Genomic DNA, 16,558 nt, shown 5'->3' with positions numbered 1-16,558 from the left:
ACTCCTCCCCGCAGAGCCCCTTCCTAACAAACCTGTTTTCAGGAGCTGCTGCAGCCAACCCCTCCCAGATCTTCTTTGTGGTTCGAGTGTTGGCTGCTCCAGAGATTACAGGTTATTGTCTGGTGGAGACAGGATGCTGAGGGGGTGGGGGGCTAGCATTGGAACCTGGGTTTGGAATGCAGGACTGGATCCAGCTGTGGGCTGGCTGCCTCCTTCCCCCACTCCACCCCCTCCCAGCCACCAGGTGCTCAGGTCAGTAAAGAGCCAGCTTTTAGGAAGAAGAGGGAGAGGAAGGAGTGAATGGAGGGGAGAAGGACCGGGCTGGGGGATTTGGGGTGGGCAGGGGAGGGGTGTCAGGAGTTCTAGTGGATCAGGCCGGGTGCTGTGGCTCACACCTGTAATCCTAACACTTTGGGAGGCCAAGGCAGGTGGATCATTTGAGGTCAGGAATTCGAGATCACCCTAGCCAACATGATGAAACCTCTCTACTAAAAATACAAAAGTTAGCTGGGCGTGGTGGCGGGCACCTGTAATCCCAGCTACTCTGGAGGTTGAGGCAGGAGAATCGCTTGAACCCGGGAGGCAGAGGTTACAGTGAGCCTAGATCTTGCCACTGCACTCCAGCCTGGATGACAGAGCGAAATTCTGTTTCAAAAAAAAAGAAGTTCCAGTGGATCAGATGAATTCCCTCCTCTCCTTCCTGGCATTGCCCAGGTAACAGATCCAGGGGTCCAGGTGGTAGACTAACAGTGGCAAGACACCTGGATCCCCATTCCCCAACCCCCACATGGCCAATGCTCTTTGATAAAGTGGCAACACCTCTCTGATGCTCAGTTTCCTCTTCAGCAACAGCAGTTAAACATAAGGGGATGGTGAGGAGAGGATGAGTGAGGCTGGGCAGAAGAACGGGCTCCTGCAGCAAGTCCTGAGGCAAGAGGACGGCAAGAGCCATCCAGCAGGCAGAGCAGGGCCAGCAGCTCCTCCTTCCCTGGAGGTCCCTGTGGACAAAGTCAGCCCTTCCAACCCTTTGCTTCAGTGTAAGAGGCCCCAGGCAAGGGAATCCTCCGGGAGTGGGGGCTGAGGGATGCTCCCTGATACCCTCCCCCAGTTCTTGGTCTGCACATTTGCCCCCATACTTCTCCCCTGGGGGATAAGCATGCCCTGTTCTTTCTACCTGCGGTTGGGACGGGGGAAACCAGAGAATGGGCAGCTCCTTCCTGGCAAAGAGAGACAGGGCCCTGGAACGACGCTGCTTTCCAGGCAGAACCAGGAGTCCCTCCCTCGCGCCCTCCCCTCCTGTCCCTCACATCCCCCCCTTCCCTCTGTCACTCTGGCTGGGTTTCATTTGCTCCTCGTTCTGCGCTCTGCGGTGTCTCCAAAGGCAGAGAATGCTCTTGGGTGAGTGCTGAGGACACCTGGGCTGGGAAGTGGGGAGAGGGCTTAGGTGAGGGTGGTCCTCTCCCCTCTCCCCAGCCCAATCCTTTCCGGCTATAGTTGGCCCCCAAAAGTTGTCTGTCAGAGACACCAGTAGCCAGTTACTCTCAACCCTTTTCCCAGGTTCAGGGCTGGGCAGGGAAGCCCCCACTCTGGCCGAGAACAAAGGTGAAAGGAGGGGCAGGAATGGTGGGGAGCTGGAGGTCCACCCTGCAGGAAACAGGGGTGCTGGACATCTGGGCAGATGCCTGTTCAGGAGCCCGTGTCAAAGGTTCCGTGTATCAGACCTCACCTTTAACCGCCTCTGAGGGGCCAGGGGAGCAGGAGACGTCCGAGGGGAGTGAAGAGGGAGCTGTTACTGCAGCAGAGAAAGAGAGAGAAGCAGACAGAGGGAGATGGAAATCAGGGTGCCTCCTCCCTGAGATCCGGCCACTGCACTGGGGTCCACACCAGTGCCCCCCTCCCCATCTTTATCCATGGTCTGCCAGCTCACCTCTCCACACAGAGGGTTGCCTGGCCTTTTTTGAGGGAGACAGCCATCACCCATCAAAGGCTGTTTGGGGGAACCCTTTCATTGGGGGCAAAGGGCTGGAGGCAGTGGGACTGGGGGCAGAGTTTCTGTTGTGACTGGGCTTTGGAGTCTTCCTCCAGCTTAGGGGAGTCTGCACATCCTGAGTGCTAGATGACCCAGAAGTGGCTCAGGGACTCTGGAGAATGTGGGGAGGAAGCCCCTGGCCACGGTGGGAGTGGGCATGCAGTATGTCTTGGCTCAACCTCTCACTCCCCACTTTGGCTCTCTCTCCCTGGACTCCCATATTCTTCGCAGAGTTTGGGTTTTATCCATGATAGAAATGGCAGTGTGATTATTTGAGATGTGCTGTGTGCAGGCATGTGCCTCTGGGAGGACCCTATCGTCTGCCCCATGACTTAGGGGTAGGGGGGTGGGAGAAGGAGTGGGAGAGAGACTCTGTTTGGAGATATGCTCTTTTAAGTCCAATGCATTTAATTTTGTAAGGGGAGTGTGTGTGCACACCGGTCTCTGCATCTGCATATGGCTCTTTGTGTACATGCATCTATCTTTGTGAAGGTGTGTGCTGCTGTGTGCCCATTGCTGTCCTTGGTCTATATCTGCATTTGTAGGGGTCTGCACATTCATGTGCATCTGTCTCTCTGGGTATATGTATACACAGGTATGTCTTTGTTGCTTGTGCCCATCTGTGTATGCATGCATGCTCTTGTGTGGCCAGTGTGCCTGCCTTTGCCTCCCGGCCAGCATGGGTATCTGTGTATCTTGGCATCAGTACCACCTCCATATGTATATGCATCTCATGTGTAGATGGAATACATGGTCTAACTGTGGGGGGAAGTATGTATGTATGTGCCTTGATGTCTATACCTGCCACTATCCATGGGTGATATGGGCCTCAGGTTGTGTGTCTCTGTGCTCGTGTGTGTGTGTGTCTGTCTGTCTTTTCCCATTATGGCAAAATAGCAGGATGTGGCTTTCCCAGATCTTGTCCCTTGGTGGCAGCCAGGGTGATGTTATTTCATAAGATTTCTGCTCTGTGCCCTGCCCCAGCCTCGGTTGGACCTTTGGGGGCAGCCTCTTCTCCTGTACTCGGTCTGGCTTGCTCATACCTCTGACCACACCCCACCCTCTTGAGGCAGTTGGCTAATGAGCCATGGCTGCTCCAAGACACTTAGGTGGCTGTTCTGCAGCAAAATGCTATCCAAGAAGACCTACCCCCAACCTGACCCTTTTGGGGTGCAGAATTCTTGACCTGAGGGCTGTGTGGTGCCATTCGGGGGCAGCTGTGGGGGCTGTGGCTCCCTTCATTTGAGTGTAGCCAGGAGTCAGGCGGCCACACGTGTGTGTGCATGTGACTCGCGCACCATCCCAGCAGCCCTGGGGCTGGGGTTCACAGTGAATGTCAGAGGCAGACGGTGGGTGGCACAGAGCAGTGCTGCATGGAGGATGCTGGGGCGGAGGAGTTCCCAGCAGCCACTGGTAGGGCTGAGACCTCAAATCAACATGCACCCTAGGCCTTTTGCAGAAGAGCAGTGTACCCAATTGTGAGGGGACTGGAAGGCATTTCTGGGTGACTTGGTGCTGTCTGGAAGGGAGACTGGGTCATTCTCTTGACATTCCCTTGACCCACAGCAGCAGTCCAGCCCCCTCTCTGAATGGCCTCCACACCCAGCACCGCATTTGGTCTTCAGACCCATTTCTGTCCTGTCCTAGCCTCCTCCCCGGGTTGTAATTCCCGCTTTACAGATGAGAAACAGGCTCATAGCTAAGGCCTTTCCTGTCCAAGGCCTCAGAGTTAAATATAACTGGAGCTCCATCCCAGGCCTCTGGACTCCACATCTCCACGTCTGGGAGGGTTGGGGTGCCACAACAGCACATTCCTCCTGCAGGGAACCTCCTCAATTCACCTCTCAGGGTAACGCAGACAGGGATGAGGGTCGGCTGTGTATCAGAGTTCTAGAAAAAGGTCACTCCAACCTCCCTCCCTCTTCCCCACTCTGTCAACCCCACTGCAAATAACTCACTAGGCTAAAACAATGAGCTTCCCAGTTCCAACTCCTCCGAAGGAGGCTCCCCATCAGGTGGGAAGGTCCAAATCCCCAGCATTCCCCTAGAGCCATCCAGCATCAGGCACTGCCCCCACCCACCCCAATTCTTCATGAACCTGCAGCGACCTGTCAACTTCCAGAGGAGATCTTTGCTCTGCCATCCCACGGCCTGGAGTGCCCTTCCCCTAGTAATAGTTCACCTACCCAGAATGCTGCGAACCCTAATTGACTCTCCCTGCAGACCTTCAGCTGATCGCCCGCTCCTTGGTGATCCCAAAGCACTTGCTTCTAAACTCTCAGAGCACTTTGCAGCCTCCACGGCGTTCTACCTGTCTGTCTCTTACGGCTGTGAGCCCCTCGAGGAACCCCGGATACATGCGCGGACCGAATGAACCCCGGCACCGCGCTGCTTGCGGTCTAGCCTCAGTGGCTCCTGCTGCGGCGCGTGCGGCGGCAGGGGCCGGGGGGTGGGGCCGGGGCCGGGCTGAGCGAGCTGGGCGGGAGGCGCGGCAGGTGGGCGCGGCCAGGTGAGCCCGGGGACGCCGCCCGCCCTGCCTGCGACCCCGGCCGGCGCCGGCTGCTGGCGCCTCTTCGCCCCCGTTGCCGCTAGTGGCTGCTGTCGCTCCGTGGAGCCCAAGGAGACCGCGGCCAGAGCGTCCACCGCCCAAGATGGTGGTTCCTGTGTCTCCGTGAGTGCTAGCGGACGGGGCGGGGGCGCCGGGCCGGGCTGGGCGCCCCCTCTCGGAGCGGGCGGGACGGGCGGGCGGAGGCTCGGTGCCTCTGCGGGGCCCACCGAGGGCTCTGTCACCACGCGCCCCCCAGAGGAAGTTCCCCAGCCCTCCCCGTCCCAGCCCCCGGGAGGATGGGTGAGACGGGGTGCAGGGGAGCCCCTTCTCACCAGGGCTGCCAGAGCAGGGGGCGCCCGGCCGTACTCTGCTGAGAGCTGGACTCCTGTTAGTGGGGTCCCAAAGCAACGGGTCCCCAGGAGCCCGGGGAGGAGGCTCGGGACCCACATCCTGGGGCCACATGAGTACTGTTTGAGGCTTACATGCCGAGGGGCCCTTGTCAAGTTGTTCCTGCTCCCATCCGGCTGGTCAGGGTGTGGAAAGAGGTGAGAGGAGACCTGGGTCTGCAACAAGTGTGCCCCCCTGGTCAGCCTTGGTCACAACTGTGGACCCATGGAGTTTTGTTTACCCCTCACTCCACCCAGCCTGGTTCCTTGAGGTTGAGGTGGGGAGAATGTTAATGGAATTTGACCTGTTTAGAGCAGCTCTGTCCAATAGAACTTTCTGGGATGATGGAAATGTGCTGTCCAATGCAATAGCCACTAGCCACATTGGCTACTAAGCACTTGAAAAGTGCCTGGTGTGAGCTGAACGCTAATGTTTTATTTAATTCTAAGTAATTTAAACAGGTGCATTTACAACAGCTGCAGTGGCCAGTGGCTGCTTTGTTGGACAGAGCCGTTTTAGAATCTCCATCTTTCTGGGCTCTACCTACCTGCCCTTTTGTTCTGCAGAATGGGCAGGATAGGCAGCTTCGAGGTACATGGAAAGGATCTGACAAACTTCCAGAAGGGCATTACCTTGCTCTTGCACCCCTCTGCCCCCGTTCTAAGATCCTGTGTGTAGTGGGCTAGGCAAGGTCATAGAATCACAGGATCTTGGGAGGAAAGAATGTCAAAGGTAGCTGTTTTAATCACCCAACAGGTGCCCAAGGGCTGGCTCCACTTCCCTCTCTGCCTGGGCACCTGCTCTTTCTTATTCACTGCCCAATTATGTGGTGCACTTGCTGGGTGTCAGGCACTGTACCTGTCTCTGGATTCAGACATGAAGAAGTTAGTTACCTTTCCTGCCCTCAGGGAATGTGCATGAGAAGGAGGGTGGAGAGAGGATGAAGCAAGAGAACTACACAGATAGAAGCAGAGATTTGTAATCTGTGGAGCATGCAATGGAGAGAATAAACAGGGAGCAATGACAAAAAAGAAGGGACTTCCTGGGAATTGATGGTTAAGCTAAGGCCAAAGGGGAAATGAAACAGACCAGCTAAAGCATTGGGAGGGCAGCTGGGAACATTCTGGAAGAAGGGACAGCATGGGCAAAGGACCCGAGGGATGGGAACCTGGCACTCTGGATGAACCCAGAGAGAAGGGTGGTGTTACTAGAAAGGAAGGGAGACACAAGTGGCCACCAGAGAGGTCAGTAACCCTGGGCATTTGGCAGACCTCAAAGGAATTCTGGCACTGGCCTTAGAGGAGTGGGTGGTTGTGGAAGGGTCTAAAGCAATATATATATAAATTTTTGAGATGAAGTCTTGCTCTGTCTCCCAGGCTGGCATGATCTCGGCTCACTAAAGTGGTATATTTTTTAAAGCTCCCCTCTGGTTAAGAGAGGTTAAGAGTAGAAACCCAGCATGCAATCAGGAAGCAACTGCATTCGTCCAGGCAAAAGATAAAGGTGGCCTGGACAAGGCCGCCAGGCAGTGGTGTGGAGAGAAGGGACAAGTTAGAAGTGGATTTTGGAGGGAGAATCAACAGGACCTGTGGATGGAGCGGGTTCTGGATGTGGAAGAGAGCAGGGATTGAAGGGCAGGTTTCTGGCCAAGGCACCTAGGAAGAAGGATGGATTTCATTTCCTGAGACAAAGATGACTGGGAGAGGGGCATATTTGCTTTTGTTTTTGTTTTTAGAGACAGGGTCTTGCTGTGTCACCCAGGATGGCTGGAGTGCAGTGATGTGATCACAGCTCACTGCAGTCTCAAACTCTCGGGCTCAAGTAATCCTCCTGCCTCAGCTTCCTGCGTAGCTGGGGCTACAGGTATATGCCACCATGCCCAGCTAATTTTTTTTCTTTTTTCTTTTCTTTTTTTTTTTCGGTAAAGACAGGGTCTCCCTATGTTGCCCAGGCTGGTCTCAAACTCATGGGCTCAAGCAGTCCTCCTGCCTCAGCCTCCCAAAAATGCTAGGATTATAGGTGTGAGCCACCACATCGAGCCAAAAGTAGCATATTTGTAAGGACAGATCAAGAGTTCTGTCTAGACAGGCCAGGAAGGTAGCTGGATGGAGTGGTGTGGTGCCCAGGCTGAGGCAGGAGAATCGCTTGAACCGGGGAGGCAGAGGTTGCAGTGAGCTGAGATTGCGCCACTGCATTCCAGCCTGGGCAACAGGGTGAGACTCTGTCTGGGAAAAAAAAAAAAAAGAAGTCCCAAGGAAGAGGGCCAATGAGTTTTACTTGCATCTGGCAGTCTTTCCTTACACCGAACCAGCTGGTCCTGGAACTCTCCTCATCTGCCCTTGCTTTACCCACCTACTATGTGCTGGTTCCACACAGGGCACTGGTATACGTGTTAAGTGGACAAAGACAGTTACTGCAGTCTCAGAGCTTAAGATCGTCTAATTGGTCCAGGCACCTGTAATCCCAGCACTTTGGGAGGCTGAGATGGGCAAATCATTGAGGTTGGGAGTTTGAGACCAGCCTGGCCAATACGGTGAAACCCCGTCTCTACTAAAAATTAAAAAAAAAAAAATTAGCCGGGGCTGGGAGCGGTGGCTCACGCCTGTAATCCCAGCACTTTGGGAGGCCAAAGCAGGCAGATCACGAGGTCAGGAGATGGAGACCATCCTGGCTAACCCGGTGAAACCCTGTCTCTACTAAAAATACAAAAAATTAGCCGGGTGTGGTGACGGGCGCCTGTAGTCCCAGCTACTTGGGAGGCTGAGGCAGGAGAATGGCGTGAACCTAGGAGGCGGAGTTTGCAGTGAGCTGAGATCACGCCACTGCACTTCAGCCTGGGCGACAGAGCAAGACTCCGTCTCAAAAAAAAAAAAAAGCTGGGCGCAGTGGCACGTGCCTATAATCCCAGTTACTTGGGAGGCTGAGGCAAGATAATTGCTTGAACCCAGGAGTTGGAGGTTGCAGTGAGCTGAGATTGCACCACTGCACTCTAGCCTGGGTGACAAAGTGAAACTCCGTCTCAAAAAAAAAAAAAAAAAAAAAAAAGAGAGAAAAAAGATCATCTAATTGACAATCTCAGAAACGAGTTCTTTCAGGTGGCCAAAATGAATCCATTCATTCCTTTTTAATGTGTTGGCATTGTTTTCTATTTTTATTTTATTTTTAAATTTTTATTTATTTATCTTTTGGAGATGGGGTATTGCTGTGTTGCCCAGGCTAGTCTTGAACTCCTGAGCTCAAGTGATCCACCTGCCTTGGCCTCCCATATTTTTATTTTTATTTTAAAATTTTATCTATTTATTTATTTTGAGACAGCGTCTCACAATGTTGCCCAGGCTGTAGTGCAGTGGCATGATCATAGCTCATGATAGCCTTGAACTCCTAGGCTCAAGTGATCTTCTCTCCTGAGTAGCTGGGACTACAGGCATATACCACCATGCCCCGCTAATTTTTAAAAAACATTTTATTTGTAAAGACAGGGTCTCCTTATGTTGCCCAGGCTGGTCTGGAACTCCTGGGCTCAAAAGATCCTCCCACCTCGGCTTCCCAAAGTGCTGGGATTACAGTGTGAGCCACCATGCCTGGCCCTTTCATTCTTTTAAACAAGCAACTTTTACTGAGAGGTATCTGTGTGCCCAGCCCCAGACAGGGACTTAGAGATATGAAAATGAACAAACATGGTCTTGGCTTCTATGAACTCAGTGCGGAGATATATAGAGAATCCCTGTATTCACCATATTGTGTCATGAAGACTCGTGCATAGGGAGCTGTGGGGAACCAGAGGATGGCTGCCAGCCCAGGTTGTAGGGATCAGCATGGCAGAAGGGATACCTGAGCTGCCCTCAGGCAATGAGTGGGAATTAGTAAGAAAAGAGGAGGGAGAGGGAATTCTAGGCTCAGAGGATGAAGACAGGGACAAAGTAACAGCTTGGTGTCCACTGGGAATGCAAGCCTTCAGAATTGATTGGGCAGACAGGAGTGGCGGGAGGCTCTATTAACAGAAGCATTCAGAGCCTGGGGAGGGCCTTGTTGGCTTGTGGTGAGGTGTGTAGACTTAGGCAGTGGGATATCAGTAAAGAGGTGGAAGCCAGAGAGTGACACAGTTGGATCTGTGTGTGAGCTTGCTGTCTCTGACTGTTGGGTGAGGGATGAGTCTGGGGGAAATGACCATGCAGAGACCGAGGCAGCTGCAATGATCCAGGTGATACCGTGAGGGCCTGAACTGGACCAAGGCTAGGCAGCTGAAGGGAGAGAGATGGTACAGACCAGGGTCTCAGTACAGCCTTTGGGGTCAGGAGGACATGGGTTCTGATTCAGCCTCAGCGACTTACTGCTTATGAAACCTGAAGCAAGCCAGTTAAAGTCATTGACCTCAGTTTTCTCCTCTCCAAAAGGATAATGTCTCAGCCACGGAGAGTCGTCTGGGTCTGCCCTGGATCATTGTAAAGCACTTAGCACAGGGCCTCAATTCACATCCCAGAAATGGTAGTTACAGTTAAGCATGAAGAGGAGAACACAGGTTGGATAAATAATTAAAAGGTAGAGTTAAGGCCGGGCGTGGTGGCTCACGCCTGTAATCCCAGCGAGATCACGCCAGCCACTGCACTCCAGCCTGGGTGACAGAGCGAGACTCTGTCTCAAAAAAAAAAAAAAAAGGTAGACTTGGCAGGTTTTGGCCAATGGCTGGACATGGCTTTTCAATCCTGAACTGCTCATCCTGGCCTTGTGTCTGGGGAGGTGGCAGAGTGAGGGAGGTAGAGGCAGCCGGCTACCTGCCTTCAGTCTGGGGCCCCAGGTCTGGGCTACCTGTCCCAGAACCACAGTACCAGTGGGTGTGGGTGTGAGTTTGTGTGCACCTGTGTGTGTAAGGAAGGCAGCTTTAGAGAAAGCACATCTTCCTGTGGCTTGGCAAGAATCAGCTTTGCGCTGATTTCTCTTTTTTTTTTTTTTGAGATCGAGTTTTGCTCTTGTCCAAGCTGGAGTGCAATGGCGTGATCTCAGCTTACTGCAACCTCTGCCTTCCGGGTTCAAGCGATTCTCCTGCCTTAGCCTCCCAAGTAGCTGGGATTACAGGCATATGCCACCATGCCAGCTAATTTTGTATTTTTAGGAGAGATGGGGTTTCTCCATGTTGGTCAGGCTGGTCTCGAACTCCTGACCTCAGGTGACCCGCCTGCCTCGGCCTCCCAAAGTGCTGGGATTACAGGCATGAGCCACTGCACCCGGCCATCCTTTTTTTTTTTCTTTTTTTTTGAGACAGGGTCTAGCTCTGTCACCTAGTCTGGAGTGCAGTGGCGCCATCACGGCTCACTGCAACCTCTGCCTCCCAGGCTGAAGCAATCCCGCCTTAACCTCCCCAATAGCTGGGACTATAGGCATGCACCACCATGCCTGGCTAATTTTTTTTTTTTTTTTTAGAGATGGGGTTTTGCCATGTTGCCCAGGCTGGTCTTGAACTCCTGGGCTCAAGTGAGCCACCTCCCAAAGTGCTGGGATTACAGGAGTGAGCCACCATGCCTGGCTTGATTTCCTTCTGATGAAGTAGATGACTGTGGGCTGAAGGGCACAGTCATCTTTTGGGCTAGGAGTTGAGAGTTCTGAGTTTTAGTCCTGTTTCACTATGAATTCCTCATGGGCCCTGAGAACCACTGTCTGTCTCCAGACTGAGTTTCCCCCTTATAAAATGCAGTTGCCCAGGTGATGCCAGTCTTTCCAGTTCTGAGATGCTTCAGCAGTCAAAGCGAATCAGTGCCTTGTCCTGGGTGGAAAGAGACCCCGGGAGAGGGCTGGGGTCCCCACACCTCCCCGCTTTGGATAACACTCTAGGGCCCTTTGCATGACTCCATCCACTGCCCAGAGCCCCTGCCCCATTGAGCCCCTCCACCCCTCAGCTGGGAGGACTCTGTGGGCAGCATGGAGCCTACCACGCCACCCTAAACTGCCCCTACCATGACAGACCCCTAACACCTCTCCCTTGTCTGTTTCATCTCCAGTCTCCCACCCACGGAGCAGGAATAAACTCTTCAGGCTGAGATGGATGGGCCCTGTTAGCCTGGCGGGCTGCCCCCATCCCGCCTCCCCATCAACTCCTCTTGTCAAGGGAGGTGCCTCTGTGTGTGGGGGAGGCAGGGGGGCAAGAGCATTCAGGTGGGGGTTGGGAGTTCCTTGCTCAGAGAGCAAGAATGGTGCCCCCAGGGAAGAAACCAGCGGGAGAGGCCTCCAACTCCAACAAGAAGTGTAAGCGTTACTTCAACGAGCACTGGAAAGAGGAGTTTACCTGGCTGGACTTTGACTATGAGCGGAAGCTGATGTTCTGCCTCGAGTGCCGCCAGGCCCTGGTACGGAACAAGCATGGCAAAGCCGAAAATGCCTTCACTGTGGGCACTGACAACTTCCAGCGCCACGCCCTGCTGCGCCACGTGACCTCAGGAGCCCACCGCCAGGCTCTGGCTGTCAACCAGGGCCAGCCCCCTTTTGAGGGCCAGGCTGAGGGCGGAGAGGCCTGCCCAGGCCTGACTACGACCCCCGCCTCCAGGAGCGTCAAGGTGGAGGTAGACCCGGCCAAAGTGGCTGTGCTGACTACCGTGTACTGCATGGCAAAGGAGGATGTGCCCGACGACCGCTGCTCTGCCCTGCTCGAGCTGCAGAGGTTCAACCTGTGCCAGGCACTGCTGGGCACAGAGCATGGCGATTACTACAGTCCCAGGAGGGTGAGGGACATGCAGGTGGGTGACAGCCAGAAGTATGGGGGAAGGGCTTGGGAAGGGAGGACACTGAGCCACCTGGGAACAGCCCCAGCATGCCAGGCCCTTGGGGAGCAGCTAGGGCATTTCATTCATATCTTCTTCCTTCAGAACCTTCCCTGAGGGCCTACTGTGTGCCTCGTGCTGGGCTAGCTGCAGGGATACAACAGTGAAGAGGCCAGACCAGGCCTTGTCTTTAGTGGGAACAGGGGCACTCTTCTCACTAGCTAAATCAGACGTTGCAAACTGGTGGTCTGGAGGCTTGATTGACCCACAGATGTATTTAATTTTTTTTTTTTTCTGAGGAGTCTCGCTCTGTCACCCAGGCTGGAGAGCAGTGGCGCGATCTCAGCTCACTGCAACCTCTGCCTTCCTGTCTCAAGTGATTCTCCTGCCTCAGCCTCCCTATTAGCTAGGATTACAGGCATGTGCCACCACACCCAGCTAATTTTTGTATTTTTAGTAGAGACAGGGTATCACCATGTTGGCCAGGCCAGTTTTGAACTCCTGACCTCAGGTGATCCGCCCACCTCAGCCTCCCAAAGTGATGGTATTATAGGTGTGAGCAACCGTGCCTGGCCTCTGTTTTTTTTTTTTTTTTAACATAGAGATGGGGTCACACTATGTTGCCCAGGCTGGTCTTGAACTCCTGGCCTCAAGCAATCCTCCTGCCTTGGCCCCCCAAAGTGCTGGAATGGAAATGGAAATGACTTCTGACTTAGTTTTCTTTTGGGGCTGTTTTCTGTGCCGAGCCTGTTTAATTAGTTTTCATAGTGTTTTTGAAAAACTCGAATTTGTTTCAACTTAAAAAAAACTCAGGATATAAATATAAAAATCTATATTTGTGACTATATTGAAAAGCAAGGTCCCCATGCTCTCACAGCAGGATGTGCTGGAGTTGGAGAGCAGGGCATTCCCTCTGGCTTATCCCTGGCCTTCTCTAAGCTCAGTATCACTCACATGGCCCCTGGAGACATGCAGATTGCAGCTCTGTCCTAGGTACTAACTGTGTGAGTCCTGTGGGCTGGGTTGGAGGTGGGGGAGTTGGATCTCATCCTACAGAGATGACAAATAGAGAAACAGGATACAGCTGGGACCCAGGGTAACTGGGAGTTGGGAGTGAGTGTGCCTATCAGTTAATCACTGAGCTGGACAGTGGAGGGAGACCCCCAGGAATAGGGCAGACTACAATGATGCTATAGAAAAACACAGTGAAAAAATTAGCTTTCCTAGAGCTCTTTATGGTTCATAAAGTGCTTTCACCATAACAAAAGTTGACATTTATAATTTACAACAATGCTTTGAGAAGATTTGGGGCTGGTATTAGCTGACAGCAGGTATAAGAGCTTAGAAAACTAGACCGGGTGTGGTGGGAAGCCAGGGTGGCAGGACTGTTCTTAGAGACGTCAGGAGCTGTAGAGGTGAGAAAACTGAGGCTCAGAGAGGTGAAGTGACTGGCCGAAGGTAGCACAGCCAGTAAGTGGCAAAGCCAGGATTAGTCCCTAAGTCTGTGTGACCTCAAGGCCGGGGCTCTTTCCACCACCCCGCACTGCCTGCCTCCGCCTCTCAGGACAAGCCTAACTCAGTCCTCCCTCCCTTTCTCTTCCTGGCTGTCCCAGGTGGCCATTGCCAGTGTCTTGCACACAGAGGCCTGCCAGCGCCTGAAGGCATCCCCATATGTGGGGCTGGTGTTGGACGAGACCAGAGACTGGCCGGAGTCACACAGCCTGGCCCTGTTTGCCACTTCGGTGTCCCCCTGTGATGGCCAGCCTGCCACCACCTTCCTGGGCAGTGTGGAGCTACAGGAGGGCGAGGCCACTGCTGGCCAGCTCTTGGACATCCTGCAGGCTTTCGGCGTATCTGCACCCAAGCTGGCCTGGCTCAGCTCCAGCCTCCCCAGTGAGCGCCTGGGGAGTGTGGGCCCACAGCTCCGGGCCACTTGCCCACTGCTGGCAGAGCTGCACTGCCTCCCTGGCCGCACAGATCCTGAGCCCCCCGCCTACTTGGGTCAATATGAGAGCATATTGGATGCCCTATTCCGCCTCCATGGTGGTCCTAGTTCCCACTTGGTCCCTGAGCTCCGGGCAGCACTGGACCTTGCAGCTATTGACTTGGCAGGGCCTCGGCCAGTGCCCTGGGCCTCCCTGCTGCCTGTCGTGGAAGCAGTGGCAGAGGCCTGGCCTGGCCTGGTGCCCACCCTGGAGGCTGCAGCCCTTGCCTCACCTGTGGCGGGGTCACTGGCCCTGGCCCTGCGCCAGTTCACCTTCGTGGCCTTCACCCACCTGCTGCTGGATGCCCTGCCCTCTGTGCAGAAGCTCTCCCTTGTCCTGCAGGCAGAAGAGCCGGACATGGCCTTGCTGCAGCCCCTGGTGATGGCGGCTGCGGCCTCCCTCCAAGCTCAGCGCGGCTCAGGTGGGGCCCGCCTCCAGGGCTTCCTGCAGGAACTGGCATCCACGGACCCTGACACCAGCAGCGGGCGCTGCACCTACCGCGGCGTGGAGCTGCTCGGTTACTCAGAGGCTGCGGTCCGGGGCTTGGAGTGGCTCCGGGGGTCCTTTCTGGACTCCATGCGGAAGGGCCTACAGGACTCCTACCCCGGGCCTTCGCTGGACGCTGTGGCCGCCTTCGCGGCGATCTTCGACCCCCGGCGCTACCCTCAGGCGCCAGAGGAGCTGGGCGCGCATGGCGAGGGGGCGCTGCGGGTGCTGCTGCGCGGCTTTGCGCCTGCCGTGGTGCGCCAGCGGGCACTAGGGGACTTCGCGCTGTTTAAGCGCGTGGTGTTCAGCCTTGGGCGGCTCGGCCCGCGGGCCCTGTGCACTCAGCTGGCGTGCGCGCACTCGGAGCTGCACGAGCTCTTCCCCGACTTCGCTGCCCTAGCCGCCTTGGCTTTGGCGCTGCCCGTTGGCGCTGGCCTGCTGGACAAGGTCGGCCGCAGCCGGGAGCTGCGGTGGTGGGGGCAGAGCGGGGTCGGGGAAGGCCGGGGGGGCCACGTGGTGAAGATCGCAGTGGATGGGCCCCCGCTGCACGAGTTTGACTTTGGGTTGGCTGTGGAGTTCTTAGAGAGTGGGTGGGGAGAGGGCTTCCTGGGGTCGCAGCTCACCTGAGGGTGGCCTCCTTCTCTCAGCCCAGCCAGCCTGGGGCCCTTAGGGCCAACCTAGACTTGACCATGCTGCACCCAAGATGATCTGCTGACTGTGGCCTCCCAGGGGCCTGAGGCCACCCACCCACCCTTCTGGAGCTTCCCACCAACCCCACCCTGTAGGCTGTGGAGGAAGGGACTGGTTCAAGAGGGGCCTGGGTGGGTGGGCAGAGATGCTAGGATCTGGGGCACCGTAAATCATTCCTGGCCTTTACACAGTTAGATGAGGAGTAGCTCACCCTTTTTCCTTCTGGATTCAGCCCAAGTTTGGGCTCCCCCCAGAAATATGGGAGTTCTTGGCTTGGGGGAGGAAGACTAGGTCTTGGGAATTGAGTGGCTGAGGGAACGGACACTGGTCCTTGGCTGTTTCTTTCTTTTTCTTTCTTTCTTTTTTTTTTTTTTGAGATGGAGTCTTGCTCTGTCATCCAGGCTGGAGTGCACTGGCACAATCTAGGCTCACTGCAACCTCTGCCTCCTGGGTTCAAGCAATTCTCCTGCCTCAGCCTCCCGAGTAGCTGGGATTACAGGCGCCCGCCACCACACTGGGCTAATTTTTATATTTTTAGTAGAGACAGGGTTCCACCATGTTGGCCAGGCTGGTCTCGAACTCCTCACCTCAAGCGATCCACCTGCCTCGGCCTCCTAAAATGCTGGGATTACAGGCGTGAGCCACCGCGCCCTGCCCTTGGCTGTTTCTTAGTCCCACTCCCGGCAGTGTCTCTTCTCTTCAGCTGTGACTGGGGAGTAGATGACCGTGCTTGTTTCTGACACACAGCACAGTGTCCTCTCTGTACCCAAGCTGGTGGTTCAAGGGCCAGTGGTTCCGGGGAGACAGTGTTTCCCTTCCTCCCCTCCTCACCAGTGGGCTGCCTCAGGCCTTTTCTGTGTATAACTGTGTATATAGACATAAAACCTACAAATGTGAAATAAACCTATGCTATCTTTCATAGTGTTACCACACAAACATCTAAAAGGACTACTTTTGGTTTTGCAATGACAGGGTCCAAAAATGCCCCAGATGGGCTGGATTTATTTTTTCTAATTTTTTATTCCTCAAAGTCCAGTTGCTCTCCAAGTTTCTACCCCTCCCCTGCCCTTGCCTCAGACCTTTAAGACCAAAGACTGCAAATCCACAGTGCTGTACCTGCCGCCTCCGAGGACTGGCCTCAAGGCCCAACCCAGGGACGCTGGCTTATTTGCCTCCTGGGGGAAGCAGTTTAGACCTCACCAGAGCTGGGGAACGCATCCCTTCAGAGCCCATGGGTTTCCCATTCCCTCCTGTCAGCCCTGGCTGTGAAAGCCTGGGGATCTGGAGGGAGGGAGGATAGTTAGAGAGTGACAGGGGCGAGAGCTAGCCTGTTCCTAATACCCCTGGGTTTGAGTTTAATTTGCAATAAAATGGAATCCCAGCACATCATGCAGTCTCCATGGTGGTGTGTGACAGGGGCCTGCCCAGACCCCTCTGTCCCTCTCTTGGCTGGGCTGCCCTGGGGTTCAGTATGCTGCCTCAGTAGGGGTGGGAGGGTCATCCCTCTGGGCTGGGAGCCTCCAACTGTAGAGTCCCTGCCTCTGCTTCCCCAGCTGTGGGAAGGAAGGGCACAGGGAAGGGGGCTGTAATCACCCTGGGTCTGGCTGGTGCCACTCTGTGAAGAGAGATACAGGTTTCTACCCAGCTCCACACCCAGGGAGCCCATCCGCCTCTTGTTCTGGCT

General features: G+C 54.9%; 3 protein-coding genes across 10 annotated transcripts in view; all 3 read left to right on the top strand.

Moving 5' to 3' along the window:
• Positions 1-16,558, top strand: part of DNAJC7 (DnaJ heat shock protein family (Hsp40) member C7) — a 105,365-nt gene that overhangs the window by 22,740 nt on the left and 66,067 nt on the right. The gene's annotated exons all lie outside the window — the stretch shown is intronic.
• Positions 1-16,558, top strand: part of ZNF385C (zinc finger protein 385C) — a 67,458-nt gene that overhangs the window by 37,470 nt on the left and 13,430 nt on the right. The window contains exon 1 of one of the 8 annotated variants that reach the window (XM_050762710.1): positions 4,526-4,700. The exons of the other annotated variants lie outside the window; for them this stretch is intronic. The gene's annotated coding sequence lies outside the window, so the exon portion shown is untranslated. Of the gene's footprint in view, positions 1-4,525; positions 4,701-16,558 lie in introns of those variants that run through there. 8 annotated transcript variants of the gene reach the window in all.
• On the top strand, positions 7,535-16,263 carry C16H17orf113 (chromosome 16 C17orf113 homolog). The gene is made up of 2 exons (XM_050762644.1): positions 7,535-11,689; positions 13,327-16,263. The coding sequence occupies exons 1-2, from the start codon at positions 11,147-11,149 to the stop codon at positions 14,809-14,811; spliced, it is 2,028 nt and encodes a 675-aa protein (XP_050618601.1). The 5' UTR covers positions 7,535-11,146; the 3' UTR covers positions 14,812-16,263.

The sequence above is a fragment of the Macaca thibetana genome, chromosome 16, assembly GCF_024542745.1.
Source record: "Macaca thibetana thibetana isolate TM-01 chromosome 16, ASM2454274v1, whole genome shotgun sequence".
NCBI classification, from domain to species: domain Eukaryota; kingdom Metazoa; phylum Chordata; class Mammalia; order Primates; family Cercopithecidae; genus Macaca; species Macaca thibetana.
The sequence above is the reverse complement of the archived record's forward strand: the minus strand, read 5'-3'. Positions and strand labels throughout refer to the sequence as shown.

Bases quoted from the DNA above. Each gene is read 5' to 3' on its own strand.
- C16H17orf113 (XM_050762644.1), top strand. From the start codon at position 11,147: ATGGTGCCCCCAGGGAAGAAACCAGCGGGAGAGGCCTCCAACTCCAAC. The intron at 11,690-13,326 runs GTGGGTGACAGC...TGGCTGTCCCAG, and splicing joins GGAGGGTGAGGGACATGCAG to GTGGCCATTGCCAGTGTCTT.